Here is a 25,941-nt window from a genome sequence, read left to right as displayed (position 1 = left end):
CCTTCCGCCGTGATTGTGAGGCTTCCCCAGCCACGCAGAATTTTAAGTCCAATTAAACCTGTTTCTTTTGTAAATTGTCCAGTCTTGGGTATGCCTTTATCAGCAGCTTGAAAACAGACTAATAAAACACCAATTAAGGAGTATTCTCAGAACACAGTCTGGGAGGTAGTTTCTAATTCCTCCCCATAGGCTGGAGTGGAAGTACAAGGATAGAGAGGCTGGCAGGAGGAAGAGAAGCCCCTGAGTAGTGGTCCCTAACTCCTGCTAGGACCCTGCTGGACTAATGTAATTCCATGCCCCTGGTGCAGTTGAAAAAGAGTAAAAGAGTACCTAGATGCTCAGAAGACACTAAGTTACTTGTCTAAGGTCACAAAGCTCAAGGGTGGAGAGGATTTAAACTCAGTTCTAATTCAAAAGCATTGTTGTTTTTTCATTTTGACTTAGAAAAATCCCGACAGAGTAGCTGGACTCTGTGACTTACAGGAGAAGGTGAGGGGGTGGGGAGAGGTGGACAGGCTGACTGCAGTATTCACAGTGATCCAAGCTCCAGAAAGGACTTTTGTGGGTCTTGGGGACCTGCAACAAATACAGGATTTACTCAGCTCCTGCTTTAAAATATATCCCCCTCACTTTTCCCTTGCAACTGCTGGCTTCATTCACACTTTAGTGTGAATTACTCCAGTTGGCTATTATCTTCACAGGAAGCAAAGTGCTACTTAGTCTTCTGGTCTGGAGAGTTCCCTGAAGCAAGCCTAGAGATACACGCAAGTTGGGGGTAGAAGCTAGATTTGGGTGGGAGGGGCTCCCGGGCCTGGGGCCAGAAGATGCAAGAGCAGTTTGCAAAGGGAGTTTCAAAGACTGGAAAGGGAAATGTTTAGTCAAATGAGATGGTTACATTCCAGACGTTATCTGAATGTGTGACATTCAGCTTGCCAGGTGTTTCCATATGTTATTTGGTTCCATGCAATTAATGAACTAATATTGAGTCTTATGCCTTACTCTGCCCTACCTCATGAGCTGGGTGTTCATTTGACCTGCGGTCAAAGAGGTGAGAGAGACCCATCCTCCTCTAGGCAGTGTTTACTTACCTGAAGACCAGACGGCCTAGTGATGAGCAGCTGGGGATCACAGCCAGGCTGCCTTGGTTCCAATTCCGCTTTGTTACTGATTTAGCTGTGTGTCCCTCAGGAAAGTTGCATAACCTGTCTGTGCCTCATAACCTGTCTGTGCCTCATAACCTGTCTGTAAAATGGGGATGATGATAATAATACCTACTGTATGGAGCTGTTAGGAAGGTTAAATTAATTATATACAAACCTTAGAACAGGGCCTGACATGGAGGGAATGCTTAGTAAATATTAGTCTATGTGATCATTACAGTACAAGAATGACTAAGGGAAGGTTAGACACAAACTTAGGTGGTGCGAGGGTGGATGACCCACCAGCTAGCCTGCTCCTTTCAGAGGGCAGCTGGCTTGAGAATTCATCTGGAGGGAGAAGTAGGTGCTTGCAGGTTGAAGAGCTTAGGTCAAGGCCAGAAAAAACCCTGCAGGGCTAGGGAGGTGCGAATTATGAAATGGCTTGACTGTTCTGGAAACCAGGAAGATCTGTGTGAGGCTGGTGGATGGGAGAAGTGGATGGAGAAGCTGGGAGGTGAATGGAGGTGAAAGGAGGGACCTGGGACTGAGGGGAAATGGTGCTGGAGGCAGATGGGGAAGAGGCCAGTCCTGGGGGCTCTGTAGCCCTGGATCCTCCTTTGTAAAATGGGAATAATGCCCCCCACTGGCAATAAGACAGTGTAAGTGAGCAAGCAGCAGAGGGGCCTGCCACCCTGCATTTCACCGGTCTCTCTGATCTGGGACCAGAAACAAGGAGCTCAGCCTTAATGAGAGGACAGGGATTCCAGGGCTGCAGGGAGGGAAGCAGTCGGGTGGTGGTGGGGGGTGATGGGAGGCAGCCCCTGCATTTGGGAGCAGGGTGACTCTTGGGTTTAGGAGTGATCTGCTGCTGCCCAGAATACTCCCATTCTTCATCTGGGAAGTAGCTTCCTGGATGATTCATCCTCTGTGTACCTGGAAACTTTTGCTTTCCCTGGGTAGCACCTGTTGCGTCATGGTACTGTAAACAGTTGCTTCCTGTCTTCTCCAAAGTGTACATTTCTGAAGGGCAGAGTTTCCAAATTGCAAATTTGCTATCCCCAGAGCTCAGCTCTGCTTCAAACACTGCCATAGAGTGCTGCGGAAGGAGACAAAATGGAAAAGGCCTGTCTAGAGATGACCACATCCCCGCCTTCCTCAGCCTTCTGCTTTTGCTCTCTGTACACTAGAATATCAGTGATGGATGGACATGCACACATGCAGTGAATGGCTGAATTCCTCTTTAGTGAACACAGCAGTGTTGAATGAGGAAGTATTTATTCATTCAATTTCCATAAATATTTATCTTGAACCTACTCTGCACTGGAGATACAGTGGTGATAGGACAACAAGATAAATTATAGGACACTATATTAGTCCCTTTTCATGGTGCTGATAAAGATATACCTGAGACTAGGTAATTTACAAAGAAAAAGAGGTGTGATGGACTCACAGTTCCACGTGGGTGGGGAGGCCTCACAATCATGGCAGAAGGCAAAAGGCACATCTTACATGATGGCAGACAAGAAAGAATGAGAACCAAGCAAAAAGGGTTTCCCCTTATAAAACCAATGGATCTCCTGGGACTTATTCACTACCATGAAAACAGTATGGGGGAATCCACCCCCATGATTCAATTATCTCCCACCGGTTCCCTCCCACAACACATAGGAGTTATGGGAGCTACAATTCAAGATGAGATTTGGGTGGGGACATAGCCGGGCGATATCAGACACCCAGTTAAGTGTGAATTTGAGACAAACAAATATTAAAGATTTTTGAGTACAAGTATGTCCCCAAATATTCCATTATTGGTCATATTTTTATTTGCTAAGTCTGGAAATCCTAAATGGTGAACAAGATAAACAAGGTTGGTTCTAGTGGATGTTTGCATGCATTAAACATAAATACGTAAGAACATACACATGTAATAATTAAGTGCAAAGCAGATAAGTACAATAGGGCATCCTTATTCTGCCAGCTATTTCCTAGGCCCTCTAACTACTTTAGGGCTGACTTGTCCAGGAAGGGAATTTCCAGAAGAGGGTAAGAGAGAACGACTTGATTTCGTTTCCTTTTGTGGTGGTAAAACACACATAACACAAACACAATTGGATCCATTTTAAAGTGAACGATTCAGTAGCTTTCAGCATATCCACAATATTGTCCAAATGTCACCACTATGTAGTCTCAAAGTATTTCAGCATCTCAGAAGGAAATCTTATTTGCATGAGAAATCACTCCTCATTCTCCCCTTTTCCCCTAGCCCCTGTCTGCTCCCTGTCTATATGGATTTGTCTTGGTCAGGATATCTATTATGAATGAAATCATACAGTGCCTGTCCTTTTGTGTTTGGCTTCTTTTACTTAGCATAATTTTGCAAGGCTCATCTGTGTTGTAGCATGTATTAAAACTTCACACTTTTGATGGCTGAATAATATCCTACTGCACACATGTACCACATTTTGATTTATCCATTTATCAGTTGATGGCCATTTCCTTCATTTCTGCCACTTGTCTATTGTGAATAATGCTGCTACGAACAATTATTTGTGTAAAAGTTTTTGTTTTAACAACGGTTTCACTTCTCTTGTGTATACATACCCGTGGTGGAATTGCTGGGTCATGTGGTAATTCTAGGTTTAATTCATTGAGGTACCATCAAACTGATTTCCATATTGACTGTTGCATCATTCCATATTCCCACCGACAATGTATAAGGGCTCCAATGTCTTTACGTTCTTGTCAGCACTTGTTATTTTCCATTTAAATTATGGCCATCCTAGTGGCTATGAAGTGATATCTCATTGTGTGTGTGTTGTATGTGAACAGACTTTATTTTTAAGAGCAGTTTTAGGTTCACATCAAAATAGAATGGAAGATACAGAGATTTCCCATTTACCCCCTGACTCCACACATGTATGACCTTTCTATTAAGATATTTCAGAGGGGGGATATATATATATAAAACAAATAGACCTACATTGACACATCATTATCACCCGAAGTCCACAGTTCACATTGGGATGCACTCGTGGTGTTGAATACTCTAACATTATATGGGTTTGAGCAGAAGTGTTGACATATATTAACCATTGTAATGTCTTACTGAGTACTTTCCCTGCCCTAACAATCCTCTGTCCTCTGCCTGTTCGCTGCTTCCTATCCCTTAAATCTTTGGCCACCACTCATCTTCTTACTGTCTAGGTCGTTCCATCTTCTACAACATCATATATTTGGAATCATATGGTATATAGCATTTTCAGATTGGCATTTTTTCACTTAGTAATATGCATGTAAGGTGCCTCCATGCCTCGACATGGCTTGATAGCTCATTTATTCTTAGTGCTGAATAATACTCCATTGTCAGGATAGACAGCAGTTTATTTATTCATTCTCCCACTGAAGGATATTTGAGTTGCTTCCAAGTTTTGGTAGTTATGAATAAGCTGCTGTAAACATCTGTTTGCAGGTTTTTGTATAGACATGTTTTCAACTGCTTTGGGTAGATACTGGGGAGCACAATTACTGGATCTTATGGTAAGAGTATATTTCATTTCATACAAAACTGTCAAAATGTCTTCCAAAGTGGCTATACCATTTTGCATTCCCACCAGCAGTGAATGAGTTTCTATTACTCCACATGTTTGCCATCATTTGTTATTGTTAGTCTCCTGGATTTTGGCCCTTCTAATCGACATGTAGTGGGGTCTCATTGTTGTTTTCATTTGCATTTTCCTGGTGATGTGTGATGTGGAACATCTTTTCATATGCTTATTTGCCATCTGTGTGTCTTTTTGTGCTGAGGGGTTTGTTAAGGTTTCGGCCTACTTTTTAATCGGGGTATCTCACTGTGGTTTTAATTTGCATTCCCCTCATGACTAATGATGTTGAGCCTCTTTGCATGTACTTGTTGGCCATTTGCGTATCCTCTTAGGAGAACTTTAATTTTATTAAAAGGGTGATAGGAAGCCAATGGGATTTTGTAACCAGAGAATTGTGTGATATGATTTTCATATTAATAGATCCTCTAGCTTCTGGGTAGAGGATGGAGGAGGCAGGGAGACCACTAGTGAAGGTATTTTAGGAGTAGGGAGAGAGATGACTAGGATTTGAGAGTAAGTGGTTCATGATTCTGTGATTATTCTCTCTGGCACTGGATACCTGGGTACACCATGCCACCCATGAACCTTAGTAATCCCCTCTGTGGAATTGGGTAATGACAGCGCTGTGTCTAGGATTAAGTGGGACTATGACTTTGGAGAACCTACTCTGGGTGTGGCACATAACAGGAGCTCCAAGAAATAGGAGTCCCGTCCCTCAGCACTTTCAGTATAGCCTGGGTCTCAAAGTCCAGTGGGAGAATGTGAGTTTCTGGATTCATTGATGTTAGGTCATCTTCTTTCTGCTGGTCTGGAGAGAATGAGCAAAAGGAGAAAAGAGAGGAAGGTGGGGTGGAGAGGTGGGCTTATCTGAACTGCATTTGCTTCTTTCTCTATATCTCTACTGGATGGACTCCCCGTCATCTCAAATCCACACAGCACTAGGAGGCGTGTGTACTGCTGGAAGTAGGTGGCTGCAGGTGGCTGCAGGGAGGTGCTAATCTTGTGAGACCTGGACCTAGTTCTGGTGTTTCCCTTTAGAGCCAGGACTTAAGAAGTCTGGCCTGCTCTCACCTCTTCCCTCCCTACTCAGGCAACTCCATAGTACTTGGCTGGTCTGTGCAACTATAATGTTAATTGCTATCATTTAGTGAACTGTTTGCCATTTTTCCTTAATTTCCAAATATCAAATAACACTTTGTGTATGAATACATATGTCACGTTAAATGGGAGATAAATTTCACAGATACTCAGCTTTTATAGGGCTTGGGTCCTGTGGGGCAGTCCCTGTGTCCCTGTATACCTTCAAGAGATGAAGAAATGATTGGGCCCCTGTATGATCCTGTGGCAGGCTTTCTGTATAGGCACCATATAGCACTCATTGTAGTGTATGATCAATATCTCGTCATACTTCCCTGTCTTGAACTCCCGTCTCATTCATGCCTGTCTCCCTAATACCCATTTTGGCAGTTGACACATGCTTGGCCTTTCATTAATATTAACATTTGCTCACGGATTGAATGAAGCAGCGGTCTCATCATGACCAGGGAGGTGTTTGTCTGAGCAGCCTTTGCTGAGATATTGATAAAGGAAGATTGTTTTAAAAAATTAAAAAGCATAAGTTCATGATTAATTCATGCCAAAAATAGGTTGTGCATAGTCATTTTATAAAGATTAATATCTAGGCCAGTATAAAGTGTACTGCTTCAAATTCGTTCTATACCACAGTTGAAGGCAACTCCTAGAATCCCTAATGCTGTTGGGACTTCCTTCATCTTCCATTCTTTTCTTCCAGCCCTCCAAGACTCTAGCACAACTTGGGCCCATGTCTTCCAAGAGCTCATCAGCTCCTTCTTTTCACTGGCTAGGGGCATCGTAACTCAGTTTTTTCTGTCATGGAACCATCAATACTTTTATTACCTGGTGGCTTGAGGGAACTGAGGCTGTCTCCTTCTCTCCTTCAGCATCAATTTTCTACCACAAAAACATGGACATTTTCATGATGATATGTTAGGTTAGGTTGTTGTTTGGTTGTTTGTTGGTTGTTTTTTGTTTTTTTTTTTTTTGAGATGAGTTTCACTCTTGTTGCTCAGGCTGGAGTGCAATGGCGTGATCTCAGCTAATTGCAACCTCCACCTTCCAGGTTCAGCCTCCTGAGTAGCTGAGATTACAGGCTCGCACCACCACGCCCAGCTAATTTTTTATTTTTAGTAGAATCGAGGTTTCACCATGTCGGGCTGGTCTCGAACTCTTGACCTCAGGTGATCCACTTGCCTTTGGCTCCCAAAGGGCTGGAATTACAGGCATGAACCACGTGCCTGGCTGGGTTAGGTTTTGAAGATAAAATGAAATAAAATATTGAAGTACCCAGTATCATATTTGTTCTAAAAGTCTGGCCTGTTTCATTCTATGTGTCCTTTGTCCCTTTTGCTTTATTTTGTTATTGTTTTTGTTTTTTTGAGCTCGCTCTGTCACCCAGACTGGTGTGCACTGGTGCCATCTCAGCTCACTGCAACCTCTGTCTCCTGGGTTCAAGCAATTCTCCTGCCTCAGCCTCCAGAGTAGCTGGGATTACAGACACCCACCATCATGCCTGGCTAATTTTTGTACTTTTTAGTAGACACAGGGTTTCACCATGTTGGCCAGGCTGGTCTAGAACTTCTGACCTCAAGCAATCCACCCGTCTCAGCCTCCCAAAGTGCTGGGATTACAGGCATGAGCCAACTCGCCAGGCCCCTTTTGCGTTAAATATGTCCTTTCTCAATGTTCAACTCCTAAATCCTACAATTTCTTCAAGACTGGGCTCAATGTTTACTTTTAGTTCAATGGGCAAATATTTATGGAGTGCTGTGTAGGGGTTGAGCCCTGTGCTGTCCCCTGGGGATAGAGCATGCCAGGGCCAAATGAGGTGCGGCTTTCCTGGAGGTAATATTCTGAGAGAGGACGTGGAAATCAAGTAGATAATTCCGTGGAATGGTTGATACCCCAAATATCATGAAACAGTGATATGCTGGAGAGCAACTGAGAGGAGAGAAGAGGCTACTTGAAGAAATGACATTGGAGCAGAGATCAGTAAGGAAAATTGAGGAGCAGCTCTGAGCACTTGTCAGAAAGGCCCTTTGAGGCAAGTGGATGGTCAAGGCCAAAAGCCTCAGGCATATCTGAGCTGGGGGAAACAGAGTGAGGAGCAGTAAGGAGGGTTGTTTGCTGGGGCATCTTAGGGGAAGGGGCTGATCCACAGCAGAGCTGGGAAGCAGGTTATATCGGACTGCGTTGGCCGATGTGAGGGCATGAAACTCATTAATTGAAGGGACGAGAGGTCGCTGGAGGATGACATGATTGGAGGTACTTCTAAGAAAGGTCTCCCATCCCCTCTGTTGCTTAGTGAAGAAGGGATTGTGGAGAGAGGGGAAGAAGAGAAGCAGAGACGCAGTGTGGGGGCCTGTGTCCTCCAGGTGGTGAGACTTGGAGTCAGGAGGTGACCAATTGCTAGCCCCTAAACAGATTTTGGAGCTAAAAACATCAGGGCTTTCTAAAGCCTTTCCTGTGTTTCCTTCCATGGTTCCATCTCTCCCTTCTCTAAACCACTCACATACACACACACACACACACACATACTCACACACGTACACTCTCTCCCTCTCTCTCAAGTTACTTGGCAGAAAACCAAATGTCTCTGCTATGCTTGGGAGCAGGTAGTCTTGCCCCATCACAGCCTGTGACCTATTGCAGTAGAGCCTCTGCCACTCTGGGTTCTTGAGTCACTGGAGTCTGGTCATTGCAACTCTTCCTCTCTGCACAAATCCACAGGCTGCACTCTGGAAACCGGTCACATAATAGGCCCCCAATACATCTATTTAGCAAATGGGTAAATAAATAAATAAATAAATAAATAAATAAATAAATGGAGCCTATGGGGACTAGGTTACCACTAGGCAACCACTAGCCTCCCAGACTAAAGGGGAGGAAGTGATGTTAGGTGTATAATACCCTTGATGGGTTCAGTCACTTTGGGTAGGCCCGGCCCATTGCAACAATCAGACATCAAGCTAATCCTGCATGCAGTGAGTGGAATGGTACCAATGCAGGCAGCTATGCTATGCACTGGACATCCAGCTGTGTGGGAGCTGAGATCATGTCCGTGTGGCTCATTTCTGTGTCTGCAGCTCCTAGAATGGTGCCTTAGGCATCCTGACCAGGCAGGGCACATTGGCTGTATAGACAATGAAGGTGGACATTCCAAAACAGGGGAGAACAGGATGAACTTGGAGCATGGGAAGGCTTAACGGAGGAGGGGCACCTCTGGGTGGCTAGGAAAAGATTCAGAGGGAGGAAGCAGCTGCCAGGACAATGGGCACCAAAGGGAATGGGAACCAAGACAGAGGATGGGCGTGGTCTCCTTTGTCAAACGTAAGGAACCCAGTTTGATTGGAACACGGTGTTTATACAGCAGTGATCGGGGAGGAGGAAGAAACAAACCAAACAAATGTATCTATTACCTTTTAAGAATAAAAAATCAGAGTGTCAAGAAGAATCATGCAGAGATTAAGTCATAGAGATGGCCTTCCTTAACATCAATTGCCTCTCACACACAAAAAACGATGTTCTTTGATGACTTCTCATGTTGAGTTTTGAAGATTAAGTGAAAGAAGCATTGAAGTATCCAGTATCATGGTGTTTAAGGTTTTGCCTCTGTGGTTTCCTCTCCCCTTTATTCTATTACTCCCATTCTCATTTTTATATAAATTATGAATAGAAATAACTGGGAAAACAGAAACAGAGCAGAATGCTTGGGATCCCACCGACCTCTACATCAGCTATCATGCATCTATTCCCTCTGTGCCAGATGGTGCTTAGGTCTCCTTAATCTCTAACCTTTCTCTGCTAGACATGTGTGTTTTTACAGGTGAGGAAAACTGACCACATTAAGCTACTGACCTCCAGTTTGCACAGAAATACACATTGCATTTGGGATTTGAACCAAAGCATGTCTGGCTTTAAAGACTCAGTTGAAGGTCCAAGAAAAAGTGAGGACACTGGATACCCCTGGGCATCAGATCTCCTGGGCCTGAGTGTCAGGAATCATGAGGAGCTGGAGGAGATTGTTAACCTCACTGACATGTAGATAAGCAGTTGACAGTGCAGAAAGGGACACTTTTGAGGTTGGAAATAACGGAGATACTCTATGGTCATTCAAATGAATGAACTTTGTTGAGGCTGGGATTTGATCTGGCCCCTTTCCCAGTGGGTATGTCCAGGCCAGACCTATGCCTACAATCACTCCTGTTTCCATCTTCTCCATCCATCTTCTATCCTCTAGGTTTCCTCTCCATCATCCTGGGGTAACTTCTTGCCAACAAGATTATGCCTGCAGGACAGATTTTGAAGGAAAGGTTCAATATGAAATTAACCCTGTTCGTTCATTATAAGGGAGGGGGTCGGGTATTTCTAACTCTGCATGAAAGCGTTATTGTTTTTTTCTAAATTGCAATTCATTGAGTGTCTATTGCCATCACCATAGGACGTTAAGTATAGTAGCAGCTACTCTGAGTGCTCTCTGGGTGCCAGATGCCACACTATGCACTTTATGTATAAATTCTTTGGTTTTTCACAATTATCCTGTGCAGAGTCCCTGTGCACAGATGAGAAAACTGAGAAATAAAGGCACCACACAAAAGCAGGGATTAATAAAGAACAGGACTAGTGACCATGAAAGTTTAGTGCCAGACTTTGCCCTTTGCTGTGCACTGAGCTGCCTCTCCTTGTCCTGCTGTGGTTTACTCACCTCAAACCCCCCATATCCCTGTGAGACTATGAGCCGACCACTGAACCCTCAAGAGAGGCCTTCCCAGTGAGGTTCACACCCCTGGAGGTAGCTGTAGCCCTGGAGAAAGAGGAGCCCCTCAGGAGGATTGGTATTAAGCAGAGCACAGGGAAGACAGATTACCCTGGTTCCTCTGGCTCCCAAGAAATTTTAGAAACCATTGTTTAAGACCATCCTTAAGGCCCTCCATATCTTGATGTCTTGTCCCTACTTAGTTTTCCATTTTGGCTGGGAGGCGGGCAGGCCTTGGAGTGTGTGAGAAGGTTGGGAATGGAGGCTTGCACATCTTGTGGGTGGTCAATGTGGGAACACGGTGACGTGGGCTGAGTCATGGCTGCACTTGTGAAGCTAATGACAGATGCTAAACAAAATTGGATCCCAAACCACCGTGACCAGGGCACAAACAGATAGCATGTCTGAAATGCCAACCTTGACTTGTGTGGGAGCCTTGCATCTTGCGTTCACCTCCTGTCCTGTTTATGTTGTGGCATCAGGAAGGATAAATAGAGGACTCGTCTGCAGTTGAGACACCACCCGTTACTGCATCCTTCCCCCGACGCTGGCTTCTCTATGGGATTCTGTCAGGCATGATGGATTGTACACACCTCCCTCCTCTCCTCAGTGGACATATGCAGAGGACAAAAGGAGCTCAAAGATGCATTCAAAATAAGACGGGTATAATTCTATCAGTCTTAATGTCCTAAGTAGGAGCTGATTCCAAGTGCCCCAAAAAACTTTGATCAGAAAGGAGAGTAATGGGCTTATTCAGTCACTCATATGTGCATTTTCTCTTGCATTTGTTTAGTCTTTGATTCCTTCTCCTGCTTGTCCCACAAATGTGATTCCATACCTATTCTCTGCCATGTTTCTTGCTAGACTCCGTGGCTGTCGTTCGTTTTATGGAGCTCACAGCCTAACCTGAAAATAGAGATGCTTGCAGAGCATAACATATTCAGGGCTATTTTGACATGCACAAGGCAAGGTTGGGGGCTTGTGTTAGGGAGGGCGGTGGCATGGCTGTTCAGGGAGGGCTTCCTGGAAAAGCTAGATTGGACGTTTAAGGATGGGGAGCTTGTCAGGTAGAGAGGTGCAAGGTGGGCCCTCCAGTGGAGATAATAGCTTGAACAAAGGTATAATAAAACCATGTTTAGAGGTAGTGGAGCACTTCGATGAGAGTATTTTGAGAGGGTTTGTTTGGAGTGGTGGTGATATAGCGAAGGAAGAAGGGCCTAGAGTTGGAAGCATCTGTTTCACGCTAAGGATTTAGATTATGCTCAGGTTAAATATGCATCAGTGCTGCACTTGAAAGAGGGCTGGGTCTGTTTTGCAGAGTCTTGCAGAGTTCATACTCTAAGGACCTGGATATCTCAGGTCATGGTTTTTCTCTCAGATGGTTGTGCAACAGCCCTCCAAACCATGCAAATGTTCTGTTTTTTGTGGGTTTTTTTTTTTTGTGCATGTGTGTGTTTTGTTGCTCTAATATAAGGGCCTGAGCTCTGTGATCTCTGAGCTTCCTGTAAGATCTAAAGTTCTGATACCCTGATGTTATCCGTTCCCCCATATCTGCATGGTAAGAGGAAGGAAGTGGGTATAACTGAGATTTATCAGTGTCTCAGAACTTTAGATCTTATAGGAAGATCTAAAGTTAGATTTTGTTGTTTGTTACATTTTTTTTCAACCTCTTGGGGTTCTTTCTATGATCAGATGAAATCATGGATGTAAAAACTTTGACCACCAAGAATTTAAAGATCAGTGGGCTACAAATCTGGAGACAGGGGTCCTGAGGACATTTGTTCTGTGCTTATGGGCAAACCACTCCCTTTTCTGGGCCTCAAATGTCGTATCTGTGTAAGGAGCGGGTGGACAAGGTGCTGGTAGGGACCACTGGATCACTATGCTTTGATGCATGAGGTATTAAAACCTATATAGTGGCTGGGCATGGTGGCTCATACCTGTAATCCCAGCACTTTGGGAGGCTGAGGTGGGCAGATCACCTGAGGCCAGGAGTTTGAGACCAGCCTGGCCAACATGGCAAAACCCCATCTCCACTAATACAAAAACTAGCCAGGTGTGGTGGCAAGCACCTGTTATCTCAGCTACTCAGAGGGTGAGGCAGGAGAATCGCTTAAGCTCAGGAGGTAGAAGTTGCAGTGAGCCAAGATCGCACCACTGCGCTCCAGCTTGAGTGGCAGAGCGAGACTCTGTCTCAAAAGAAGAGAGAAAGAAAGAAAGAAAAGAAAAGAAAAAAAGAAAGAAACCCATATGGTGCTCAAAGAGGTCACTACAGAGATACCACTCACCACTGATACTAAGCCTGCTGACGCCTTCATGTGATTCAACTTGATTTGGGTGTGGTGCACTGCCGTTCTGCAAACGAAATGCTCTTGAAACATTTATAGCCATTAATAAATGCAGAACCTTAAAATTAGATGGTGTGATATTCATAGACTCTCAAGACTATCAGGAAGCATAGAGGATGTCTACTGAAGGCCCAATCCCAAAGCAGGAATCCCGTCTTCAGCTCCTGGGGCAGACTTGGCATCTGTGACGTTCTTCCAGGGACAGGGAATCAGTGCCTTTCAGGGAAGGTGTATTAGCTATCAAGTTATGTCTATCATTGCATTGAAACCTCCCCCAACCTCAATGAATGTGAGGTGCTATTCTTACCTGTCTGAATTAAGTTTCTCGAGGAGGAGAGATGCAACTTCTGTCTCCCTCAGGTCCCAGAGAAGATGGGAACCTACATCTGAACCAGCCTTGTTGTCTGTGAGCTCGATATCCAGTATGCTTGCCCCAAGCTTGGAGTCCTGGTAGCTGGGCCCTGGATGTTGCCTGTGTCTTTCCCTAGCAACTCAGCTTCATCCAGGTTATCCTGTGGTTCACTCCAGGCTGGATTTCTTTGGATATTTAAGCTCATCTTTGTTATGCAAAATTTTTATTGCACAACATACATATATTTTATTGTTATTATTAGTTATTCTAATATTAACATTATCCACTATATATTGAAAAGCCATAATGTTACTGAAAAAAAATACATTTATGTTGATCTTCCCAAAAGTAAATCACTACTAAGTAGATAGATATTACTATAGTAGGATTACAGATGTGGAAAATGGGAGCGCTAAAATTTGATTAGGGTAACCTGTAAAATGGTCAGAATGTGAACCAGATTTGGCAGCCCTGAAGCCCCTGCTCTTTCCATTATTTGACATTGCCTCTCCAAAAAAGAACTTGGAGACAGTATGCTCCTTGTTGTATGTGCTTATGTACACACACACACTTAGGAGTCTGTGCATGTGTTTCAGTAAGTGGAAAGAGAGATAAATTGCCACTCACTGTGGTCACAAGTTTGACTTCTCAGTGAGTGTCACCAGAGCTTCCAGCATCGGCAGAAAGGGAGAAGGCTCCATGCCTGAGAGCTGCAAATAGTGATGGCATTGGCTGCTGCTCCCTTAATAGAGCTTCCTCATCTTTGGTACTTCAAGCCCTCTGCCTGAGTTTATGAGTCAGTTATCTTTTTATGAGATTGTGAAATCTTATGTGCCTGCAAGCCTGAATTTTAAAATGCTGCCTAAGATAAGGGGGACATAGAATCTCAAAGAAAACAGGAACTTGGCATTGTGTGGGATGCTTCTATTTGCACTGTCTTCAGATGTGAAAAAAATATAAGCAAACATACACAGCCGGTTTTGATTTCTATATTGAAGGAAAGAAAATACTTTTCAACATTAAGGGGGTGAATGCCTGGGGCTGCATTTTCTGTGGTAGGTGAGGGTCAGAGATGTGATTTCTAGCCTCCCCTCTGCTCCTAATCAGCAGGGAGGCCCTGAAGAACCTCAGAGTTGGTGAGGGTGTAGGTAATTCATTGGTGGAAGAGGATTATCATTCCTCTCCTGCCATTGCTACAGAACTATTTTTAGGTTTGCTTCTTTATCATACTAGCTTATAATTATTAAGCATTTATCATATGCCAGACTCCAAAGCAACTTGCAGTTGGGGAAACTGAGGCACAGAGAGAATAAATTCTTGCTCCAAGACTGCACAGCTGCTGAGGGGTTGGCCTCTGTATTGCTTGGACTGGCCAGGTCCCAGAAGGCTGACCCAGTGGGTCTCAGCCACCACCAGTAGGTGCTCCTGCCTTCTTTGTGCATCTTTATGTCAGGGTATTTATCCTTGTGGACCACAGTTGTGACTTGACTTTCTCTGCTCAGGTCCTATCTGTGTCTTCCAGTGGCCCAGGTCGATGGCTCAGATTTCCTGTGTCCCTTCTATGAGAAGTTGGCCCCAATTCTGCATGTAAACAGGCTTAGAAATGTTATGTGACTTGTCCAAGTTTCCACACAGAAGTGAGACCCAAGATTGGGAGTCAAATGTGGATGAGATGCTCTCACAGCAAGAAAGAGTGCTTAGGGGATCCTCCCTTCTTAATGAAGAAGTGCCAGTTTTCCATCTCTAATAAGATTATTTGCCTGGAACACTGAGCAGATTTTCCCTGCAGTGATCACGCGAGGCAACAAACTAGAGTTATTACCTTGTTAGAATGGCTGCATGGAGTAAATCCCCTGGGGAGAAGGACATCACTGAATGCAGATACAGGCTTTGGAGAGTAATTTCTGTTGCTTCTTTTGGACCCTAGAGAAAAGGCAGCACATTCTGACAGGGTAATCTGGGTTTGAGTGTGGCTAGCTCAAGAACTTGCTAGGTCATGTGTGCTCTGGTATCCTGCTCTGATTTCTGCCAAAACTCATATTGAAATTTCATTGTTATTAGCAGTGTTGAAATGTGGAGCCTTTAAAAGATGAATAGAGTAATGGTGTTATGGAGGGAGTGGGTTAGTTATCTCCAGACTGGGTTTGTTATGAAAGGGAGTTTGGTCCAGTTTCCTCTCTGTCTTGAGTGTTCTCTTGTGCCTTCAGTCCTTCTACCATGGACAGGGGAACACCAGATGCTGTGCTCTTGGACTTCCCAACCTCTAGAACCATGAGCCAAATAACCTTCTGTTCTTTATAAATTATTCAGTCTGTGGTATTCTGTTATAGCAGCAGAAAACAGACTGAGGTAGATCCCTTCTCTATTCTCACAATATTCCTCTGTACATGAGAGATCTCTTCCTGAGCCTTTCCCATCTCCTATACTGTAATTCTGTAGTACACAGTCCTTTGAGAACATTAATGTTTTCCCTTTTCATAAAGTAAATGCTGATATATATTAAGATCAAATTATTATCATTTAATCTTTCAAAGACCATATACTCTGAAGATTGAAGTTTTAAAGAAAAATTGCATTTGAAAGGAAAACATGTTTGTGAAATAATTTTTTCCCAAGCAAAATCTAATGAGGTATTGGAATTATGATATTTCTTCAAAACAGTTTTAATATTTTATCCAACATTCTCAGAGGCAACTGAGAATGCTCTAGTACATTTTTAAAAATGTAAATAACTAATTAAACATTTTGATATATTGTGATGAAAAGTGCAGACATTTACTCAGGCATCTACAAATGCCAGAACCTCTAAAGTTAAGATGGGGGCCTAGTTCTTTAGGACTGGATATGAGGGACCTTTTGAACTTCTGCCATCTATGTTGAAGGCGGAAATAAAAATAGTGATTGCTACTGATGGTGAGTGATTGACAGTTTTGTAGGCAATGACTGAAGTTCTTTATATATGTGATTATCTTTAATCCTCAGTGCCACCCTAATGCATTGATGTTCTCCCTGGTACTTTGTACAGAGATGGAATCTTTGAAAGATCACATGTTGTGGAACTAAAGGAAATAGATTAAAGCTCGGTTTTGGCATGGAGGGAGGATAAAACATTGTGCCTGGAGAAGTAAGAAGTTGATGGAGTATACAATGCCTCTTGAATCATGGTAAGGGCCAGAGAAACCACTGAAAACTTTTGAGATATGCAGAACATGAGCTGCTTGGTGCTCAAGATCTGCCCCTGCAGTGAGAGGGTGGAGAATGCACAGAAGGTGATGAAGCTGGAGCAGAGAGAGGCACATGGAAGAGGTGGGAATATTCAGGAAAGAGGATGGTGATCAGCATTCCCAGGGTGATGGCTTTGGAGACAGAGATAAGAAGTTGAATTTGAGGAGCTAATGATAGTGAGAACTGACAACTAATTGTCTTTGTGAGGAAGGGAGAAGAAGGACTGTGCAATGGTTCATGTCTGTAATCCTAGCACTTTGGGAGGCTGAGGTGGGCAGATCACTTGGGGTCAGGAGTTCGAGACCAGCCTGGCCAAAACGGTGAAACCCTGTCTCTACTAAAAATACAAAAATTAGCCGGGAATCACTTGAACCCAGGAGGTGGAGGTTGCAGTGAGCCGAGATCATGCCACCTCACTCCAGCTTGGGCAACAGAGCGAGTCTCCATTTCAAAACAAAACAAAACAAAACAAAAAAAGAAGGACTGAAGGCTGAACCCAGTTGATGCCCAGACAACCGGGTAAGTGACGACAGTCTTCCACAATTTTGAGGCCTCTCCAGATTCCTTTAATGCAAGGGGGAATGCCATCTCCATGCCCTGTTACTGGGAGAAAGACCTGCAGGTCACAATTTTGGAATAGAGAAGAAAGACTTTCCCCCATCCCTACCATGTTGCCTGGTTTTGAATGTCTTTGAATATACCATTCTGGATAATAATGATGAAAAACTGGAGGCAAACTAACACACATGCCAAAAGAAAAGGCTCAGTGAAATATGATGATGAGAGTAAAAAGAAAATTCAAAATGAAACACTCATACAATTAACTAGATGTATTAACATTTATTCTAGGTGGCTTCAACTTTACGTGTTATGGAAGGGCTGGGTCTGACATCTGTTGTCAACCTTCTGCGTTACCTGTTGGGGATAAAGATTTATTTGTTGTTTTACAGAGGAGGAGACTGAGGTTTAGGGAGTTTTGTAACTTTAGGTAGATTGTAACATTGATATCTGGATCCTGGCTGGTCTATCCCAAAACCTGACCTACATACACACATACACACACACACACACAAACACACAGAGAGAGACTATGGAGGCTCCATTCCAGGTGCCACCTAGACTCTGCATTTTACATGGTACTTTATAAATCTAGACAATTTTTGTAGCTCTAAAAGAAAAGGAATTTAATTTTTGACACAATAATCAGCTCATATTTCTTCTCAGAGGTGATTTCTTATCCTCTTTCAGCCACACAAATGGGGCATAGATGCATTCTGCTAGTCCCTGGGTCAGCTATCAGCTACATGTGCAGTTTTTCTGCCAGAGTTGGCATTACAGGCAGATGCAGCAGTGGGCTCAGACTTTAGCCTTTGTGTTCCTAGATCCTGTCTTGGAGTCTGATTAGGAGGTCTGAGTGTAGGACTCAATAATCTGAGGTTGTTGTTGTTGTTAATTTTCCCAGGTTGTTCTTTTGTGGGAGGTTCTTGGAACAAATGTTGGGAAAAACTGGTTTACCCAGAGTGTGGTTGCTGATGTGCTGTGGATGGAGATCTGAATCACGTCCTGCCCTTCTCCTAAGCATGATGCATGTTGGCACCTCTCAGTGCACTCATCACTGTGCATCCTCAGAACCTTGTGCCTGAACTCAGCCCGACAGAGGTAGAGAAAGGGCTTTCTTGGACAGCCCCTTTTCGGATACCTCTAATGACAAAGAACTTGCTTTTTCTGCCATAACCAACATCACTGTTTCAACCCTTAGAGCCTCCGATCTTATTTTCTGTTGCTTTGTTTTCCTTGCTGAATTCTGTTCCTCTTCCATATTCACACTCTGGCCTAGAGTCTGTTGTCTGGTGTTACCATTTTTTCCTTAGTTCCATAGTATTTGTGAACCTCTACTGTTTACCAGATGCCAGGTTAGGAATGGAGTGCTTAGAAATTCATAAACAGACAATGACTCCTTTTTAGGGGCTTATAGCCCAGTCATCTCCTTCTTCAAGGAAGAAAAGTAACATGCTATGTTTCCAAAATATTTTTCTCTACTTTAACAATATCCTATTGACAATGAGAACATTTTTAATACTCTACAAAAGTCAGTTTAATTAGTTACCATTCTGTATCATCCTCTGAGGTAGGTGTTTCCCTCCAAGTACAGATGCAGAAGCCTGGACTTATTGGGGAACCTGCCCCAAGAGTCACGTAGGTTCTTTTCTATTTTCCCTAAGCGTTGGCTGGGTTGAGAAATAAAGCGACAGAATACAAAAGAGAGGAATTTTAAAGCTGGGCGTCCGAGGGAGACATCACATGTCGGTAGGTTCCGTGATGCCCCGCAAGACGCAAAACCAGTAAATTTTTATTACGGATTTTTTTCAAAAGGGGAGGGAGTGTACGAATAGGGTGTGTGTCACAAAGATCACGTGCTTCACAAGGTAATAGAATATCACAAGGCAAATGGAGGCAGGGCGAGATCACAGGACCACAGGACAGGCGCGAAATTAAAATTGCTAATGAAGTTTCAGGCACCACTGTCATTGATAACATCTTATCAGGAGACAGGGTTTGAGAGCAACCGGTCTGACCAAAATTTATTAGGTGGGAATTTCCTCTTCCTAATAAGCCTGGGAGCTCTATGGGAGACTGGGTCTTATTTCGTCCCTACATACAGTCTCGACCATAGAAGATGGCCACACCCAAGGGGGCCATTTTAGAGACCCACCCTCAGGGGCGCATTCTCTTTCTCAGGGATGTTCCTTTCTGAGAAAAAGAATTCAGCAATATTTCTCCTATTTGCTTTTGAAAGAAGAGAAATATGGCTCTGTTCTGCCCAGCTCACCAGTGGTCAGAGTTTAAGGTTATCTCTCTTATTCCCTGAACGTTGCTGTTATTCTGTTCTTTTTTCAAGGAGCCCAGATTTCATATTGTTCAAACACATATGCTCTACAATTTGTGCAGTTAATGCAATTATCACAGGGTCCTGAGGCAACATACATCCTCCTCAGCTTACGACATGACAGGATTAAGAGATTAAAGTAAAGACAGGCATAGGAAATCACAAGGGTATTGATTGGGGAAGTGGTAAGTGTCCATGAAATCTTCACAATTTATGTTTAGAGATTGCAGTAAAGACAGGCATAAGAAATTATAAAAGTATTAATTTGGGGAACTAATAAATGTCCGTGAAATCTTCACAATCCACTGTCTTCTGCCATGGCTTCAGCTGGTCCCTCCGTTTGGGATCCCTGACTTCCCGCAACATGGACTCAAAGAGATGAAGTGATGTCCTAGTCAACCTGTTAAGTGGCAGAAATCAAATCTGAACTGAGGTTCTGTGACATCACCTTCTGGTCCTCTAGCCTACCCTCTGCCTCTTTTTTTCCTCATCAATCAAATACAAACATTGCCTGCCTGAAGGTAATGGGATCTTAGAACCTTGTGGACAAAGGGGAATTTAATTGTCATTTAAATTCAAGGCAGGGTCCCAACATCCCAGAAAAGTGGGACCTCATCGTTTGTCTGCATACTCCCAGTGATGGGGGAGTTCATTGCTTCATAACGTGGACTGGTCCATTGTTGGGCAGCTGGGATGGCTAGAAAGCTCCCAGAACAGGGCAGGTCAGTAAGGGGCACTTGATCAAGATTTTTTTTTAGTGAATGAAAACCAAACAAGACTGTAATTTCACTGCATTTTCTTTTACCCTGTCTCCTAGTTCTGTCTTCTGCAACAAAGCTAAACATAGTCTGCGTGTATTGAAAGGTTATTACATGCCAGTCTCTATTCTGAGTGCCTTATGTATGTTAATAGTTTTAATTATTGCAATACTCCAGGAAGTAGGTATTATTATTATCCTCACTTTACAAACAAGGAAAATGAGGCCCAGGAAGATAATAAGGACTCCAAGGTCACCCAGGGCCATTGAGACCCAGGCGTCTGGTTCTGGAGCCTGTATGTATATTGCTTTAGAGATAGGCTGTTCTCTCCACTGTCCACAAGGAAGGCTAATCTGATGATGCCTGTGTTAATCTCTAGACATAGGCTTCAGGGGCCTTCCCATCCTGCCCCTCCCTCCATCCTCTTCTCTAGGCATGTTTGCCTAAAATGTGGTGCGCCAGGGGCAAGCTGTCTGTACACAGGCGTAAGCTGTGGGTGTTGCTGCCTGAGTGAGGACCAGGCAGTAACTAGGGGCCCAGGGAGGTTACACAGTGAAGGGCAGTACCAAGGGCAGGTGTGCCGACTTCAGGTGAGCTGAGGTTGAGAAGAGCTGCTGAGGTTACTCTCTTCACTTTCTGAACAGAGCAGATCTGCATTGATGACCCTAGACTGAGGCATGGCAAAGTCCTCCTCATTCAGAAGCCAGCCTTCCCAGGGAGGCCATACCTGAGTGCCAAAGACCCAGGTCCCCCCTCTTCCTGAGCCGTCATCGCTGTCATTGTGATGGTCACTGGGTCACCCTTTCCCAGTCCCTGAGCATCATGAGGGCAAGGTCTGCTCGTAAGCTCCGTGTGCTTTAGAGTGCCAGAGTGCCTGGACACACAGCTTTCAGGTAGTGCAGGTTTGAAGGTGAGTTTTTCAGAGTCACACCAAATGCAGCAGAATGACTGAATTCACTAGAATGGTGGGTGGCACTGGTTGTAGTAGGAAGTTAGTGCAGAGAAGATGTCTGTGGTGTGTGTGCACATGGTGCTGGTGTGTTTTGGGTTGGGTATGTTGTGTATATGGTACATGCTCATGTTGGGGGTGAGTGCTGGGTTTTCTGATGTTTCGTGGGAGGTTCTTGGAACAAATATTGAGGAAAACTGGTCTACCCAAGGTGTGGTTGCTGATGTGCTGGGGATGGAGATTGAATCATGTCCTGCCCTCCTGAGCATGATGTATGCTGACACTTTTCACTGCACTCATCACGATGCATTCTCAGAACCTTGCACCTGAACTCAGTCCTACAGAGGCAGAGAATGGACTTTCCTGGACAGTCTTTTCAGCACCCAGTGTGTGCTGAGTATGTGTCATGGGCATCTTGCGTGTGTGATGAAGATTTGTGTGTGTGTGTTTTATCAATGCATATTGTATGTATCTGTGTGTTTGTGTGTATGAGTGTGATATGTGTGTTAGGTACGTGTCATGGGTCTATTGTGTGCATGTGTCATAAGTATGTTCCAACAATATGCCAGACACTATATTAAACATTTTGAATGCTGTCTCCCTACTGATCATGAAGACACTTTTACAGGGTAGGTACTCTTGCTCTTCACCTCTTAGCAATGAGGGACACAGAAGTTAAGGAATGGATCCAAGGTCATGCAGCTCACAAGAAACCAAGTTAATGGTTTCTTCAGGTCTGGTTAATGCTAAAACCCTTGTCTTTAGGCCAGTGGTTCTCAAATTAGTGTTTGCACCTAAATTCCCTGGGGAACTTGTGAAAACACAGATCCCTGAACCTCACCCGTGGGAGTTTCTGACTGAGTAGGTCTGGTGTGGGACTCAAGACTTGGTATTCATAACAAAGTGTTGCTGATGCCACTGGTCTGAGGACCACACCTGAAAACCACCGCTCTGATAGCTTCCCACTAATCTTCAGATGGAAAGAGAAGGGGAGAAGGTTGGGACCAAGACAAATGGCTCTAGATTACTGACCACAAAGTGGACCAAGGATGTTACCAGCAAAATCAACACAGAGTTTTAAAAGTATTTTACATGGGGTGGAGCGTGGTGGCTCATGCCTGTAATCCCAGCACTTTGGGAGGCTGAGGCGGGCAGATCACGAGGTCAGGAGATCGAGACCATCCTGGCTAACACAGTGAAACCCCGTCTCTACTAAAAATACGAAAAATTAGCCAGGCGTGGTGGTGGGTGCCTGTAGTCCCAGCTACTCGGGAGGCTGAGGCAGGAGAATGGCGTGAACTGGGGAGGCGGAGCTTGCAGTGAGCCGAGATGGAGCCACTGCACTCCAGCCTGGGTGACAGTGCGAGACTCCATCTCAAAAACAAACAAACAAACAAACAAACAAAAACCAAAATTATTTTACATGGGAACTCATCTTCCTCACTGCATTATGGGTGTTTGGTTGTAATGCCTAACATGCTATTTTAAAGGAAAAGGCAACTTCCCACCAAGAAGCTGTGTCTGTGTTTACAAGTTCCAGAACTCTATCCCATTCATCCTGAACAACAGCATGGTATGGTGCATCTTTCAAGGAGAAAAGAATGTTCTGTGTGGTATTCTCCATGCATTAAATATTGTCTTCTAAATATTAACTCTACCCCAAAACATGGTCCCAGCTATTGTGCCGGTAAGTGCAGGAGATGGAAAACCCAGGCTCCTGGATAGGCACTCTTTGCCTGAACAGCACCACTGTCTGTGTGGCTCGGGGCCAATACTACTCATGCAGAGGGCTTTTGAGGATTGTGTGAAGTCATGCATGGAACCCCCATCAGTGTGTAGTATATGATAGGCTGGCACTGTTGGGGTGCATTGTTTCTGCTCTCCCTTTGTCTCTCTTTCTAGATATTCTCCTCCCCAGGATCAGAGATCAGGAGGGGAACTGGGGATAATGGAAAGCTGACAACCCCAAGAAAGGAGTCAGATGGTTTTACCAGCTCGGAGTTTTTGGAGGATTCAGACTGAGTGGGGTGATGAGAAATTGAGGACAATGCAGCTGTTGATGTTTAATGTGATTATGAAGGGAAGCACAGAGTGGCTTCCATTTGCTTGCTCCTCCATCCGGCTTTGACTGGAAATGACTTGGGATTAAAATTGAGCCTTAGGTTCTGACCTTGACTGTCTCCGGTGTGTTGGGCAGGGCCAGGGTTCACCTCCACAGCTCTTCATTAGGGAAATGGGTTTTTGGCACATTTTGTGAGCCAGGCCTTTCCATGTTTGCCAGATTGAAATTCTGTCTTGCAGAATTTATAGAGGCTGGTTCTGAGGATTTTAATTTGGTATGCAGCCTTCCGAATCTCTAGAAATATTTCCCGGATGAAACATTTGCCTGAGCTGAGATGCAGTTAAGGCCCAGTTAATCCCTCCTGCTCTTATCTGTGGGATCTGGCCTAGCCTGACCCTGTTAACTGCAGTGAGGTTGCGCTCTGAACCACAAGAATGGTCTGGTCCCTGAGGCATCTGGGGGCAGAAAGAGGGGCTTTGGAAGGAGACCCAAGTGTGAATCACCAGTTGCCAGGTGACAGAGCCACGTGTTCCCTTCCTTTCCCCTCTCCTCCTTCTCTCTCATTCTCTCCCTTCACAGAGGTCATACCAGGTCTTGAGATCCTGCTAGGTGCCAGGTATATTGCAAGTCATTACCTCTTATCCTATCAGGAGTCTACTCAGTAGCTTGCATTATCCCTGTTATACGTAGTAGTAAACAGGCTTGGAGAATGGGAGGGTGTTACAAAAGGCCACACCACCAGCACATTGCAGAGTTAGAAAGTGGCTCCAGGTCAGAGCTTCTCTGGTCCTTTTTTCTTGCATGTAAAATGGGGCAAGAATAATACAAAATTCTTGTTGGAAAAAATCAGGCAACTTACATGGAATACTTTATGCAACACCAAGAATATAGTAGGTGCTCAATACAAGTAAGCTTCTTTCCCTTTCATCACATTCCTGGTATCTAGATGCTTTCATATTCTCAGAAAACCCAGCCTGCTTTAAATGTACCTCTTGGTTTCTTTCTCATCCCAGACTTGGACTGTTTTAATGTTTTTTTCCTCCCATCTTTTCCATTCAACCCTCTTGTTACTGACCCCCAGTAACAACTAATTGGAAAATTATCAACCTGTCAAGTTGGGTTAAACATCTACCTGGCAGCAGCACCCACATGCTCTATGTTCCATGCTTGATATCACTCCAGCCACCTTCAGTCTTTAGAGACCGCATTTATAATATCAATGACAAAATCATTTTAAATTGTTATTATCAATGGTACTACACAAATGACTGTGCAACGAGCTCAATGTGGCATGTTTATTCTCTCTTCCCACCATCTATCAAAGTTATGTGCTATTACCAGTCCTCATGTTACAGATGAGAACACTGAAGATGAGAGAAGTTAAGTGACTTGCTCAAGGTCACACAGCTGGAAAGCGGTAGAGCAAGGATTCTTCTGCCTTTGGCCATGAAGGATGTGCTCTCGGCCGGGATGTTGTTGTCTCCATGGTACTGACAAATAGGAAAGGGCAGGGGACCAGCTCAGCTTTGGAGTTAGGACACCTGGGTCTGCCTCCTGGCCCTTCCAGGTAGAAGCTGTGACAGTAGGCAAGTCATTTTTGTCTCTCCGTGTCTTTTTCCATAAAAGGAACCCTGAGTGGTGACGTTCAGTGGACACACGCTACTCCTGTTGGTCCTGTTGGTCAGATTGGTTTCCTGTTGTAAAAGCCAGGTTCTTTCTGAGTGGCTGATGTGATCTCAAACTGTTAATTTCTCTCTTGTTTTTCAGGTAATGAGCCGAAAAGATCATGTCTGAAATACAAGGAACGGTTGAGTTTTCGGTAGAGCTACATAAATTTTATAATGTGGATCTCTTTCAGAGAGGGTAAGTATGCTTTACAATTTGTGTGTGTGTATGTGTGTGTGTGTGTGTGTGTGTGTGTGTGTGTTGTTTGTTTGTTTCCGTGGAAGAAGGTGGAGGTGGGGAAGTCAGATTATAGGAAATTTGGGACTAATGAAGAAAAGATTTTCATTGTGTTTTCTTGCCAAGTCAAAAATCCAAACCTTTATTGCATCTGAAAACAAACCAGATATTGACAGAGACTGGAAAGTGCTAATTCATCTCCTCCCCTCTGCACTCCCTTCTACCTACTCTCTTCTTGGTGGCTCTTTCTAAGACATATGTCAATTTTAACAGGAAGTGAATTGATGGAAAATGAAGCTTGCCTGTGTAGCTGTGGTAAAAAGGAGTCAGTATGTTCAATACTGATGCTGATGCAGGCCATTACTTCAAAACCACGTATTGTAACACTTGTGCCTAGGTCTTTCAAAAACTGATAATGTTGGTATTTGCAAACATCAATTCATATAATTGAAGTATAATGCTTTCATCTTTTGAGGATGCAGTCTGAATTTGGCATTTCACATGCAGGTGATATCAATAAATCCTCATGATAGACTTACCTCCAAGGCTCATTGTAAGTAATCAAGATGTGAAATGGTTATATAAGAAACCAAACACAGACGTGAACTACATGTCTTCATGATGGTTGCTACTACTTTTGACATGTTACTGACACACAAAAAGCAAAGTTAATAGAAATTGAATTAAGTGTCCAATTAACAGAGCAAATTAGTATAAAAAACAAGGGGTATCTATCCATTTGCTTTTGTTGCATAACGATCTTTTCTAAAACTTAATGGCTTAAAAACAACAACTTACTTTGGCTCATGAGTAAGCAGTTTGGACTGGGCTCAGTTGGGTGGTTCTACTGAGTTAGATGTGGCTTGGATGATCTCACTGGGCTC

The 25,941-nt window shown here is 43.9% G+C and overlaps 1 protein-coding gene across 9 annotated transcripts in view; it reads left to right on the top strand.

Annotated features, from left to right (window-relative positions):
* Positions 1-25,941, top strand: part of FAM135B (family with sequence similarity 135 member B) — a 362,884-nt gene that overhangs the window by 101,143 nt on the left and 235,800 nt on the right. For all 9 annotated transcript variants that reach the window (XR_010141340.1, XR_010141341.1, XR_010141342.1 and 6 more), the window contains one exon: positions 24,923-25,018. Coding sequence is in view for 5 of the 9 variants with exons in the window: in XM_024251153.3 (XP_024106921.2) it covers positions 24,942-25,018 (77 nt within the window). In the remaining 4 variants the exon portion in view is untranslated. The remainder of the gene's footprint in view (positions 1-24,922; positions 25,019-25,941) is intronic.

This window comes from Pongo abelii, chromosome 7, assembly GCF_028885655.2.
Source record: "Pongo abelii isolate AG06213 chromosome 7, NHGRI_mPonAbe1-v2.0_pri, whole genome shotgun sequence".
Taxonomy (NCBI): domain Eukaryota; kingdom Metazoa; phylum Chordata; class Mammalia; order Primates; family Hominidae; genus Pongo; species Pongo abelii.
Note: the sequence above shows the minus strand (reverse complement) of the source record. Positions and strands in the feature narration are given on the sequence as shown.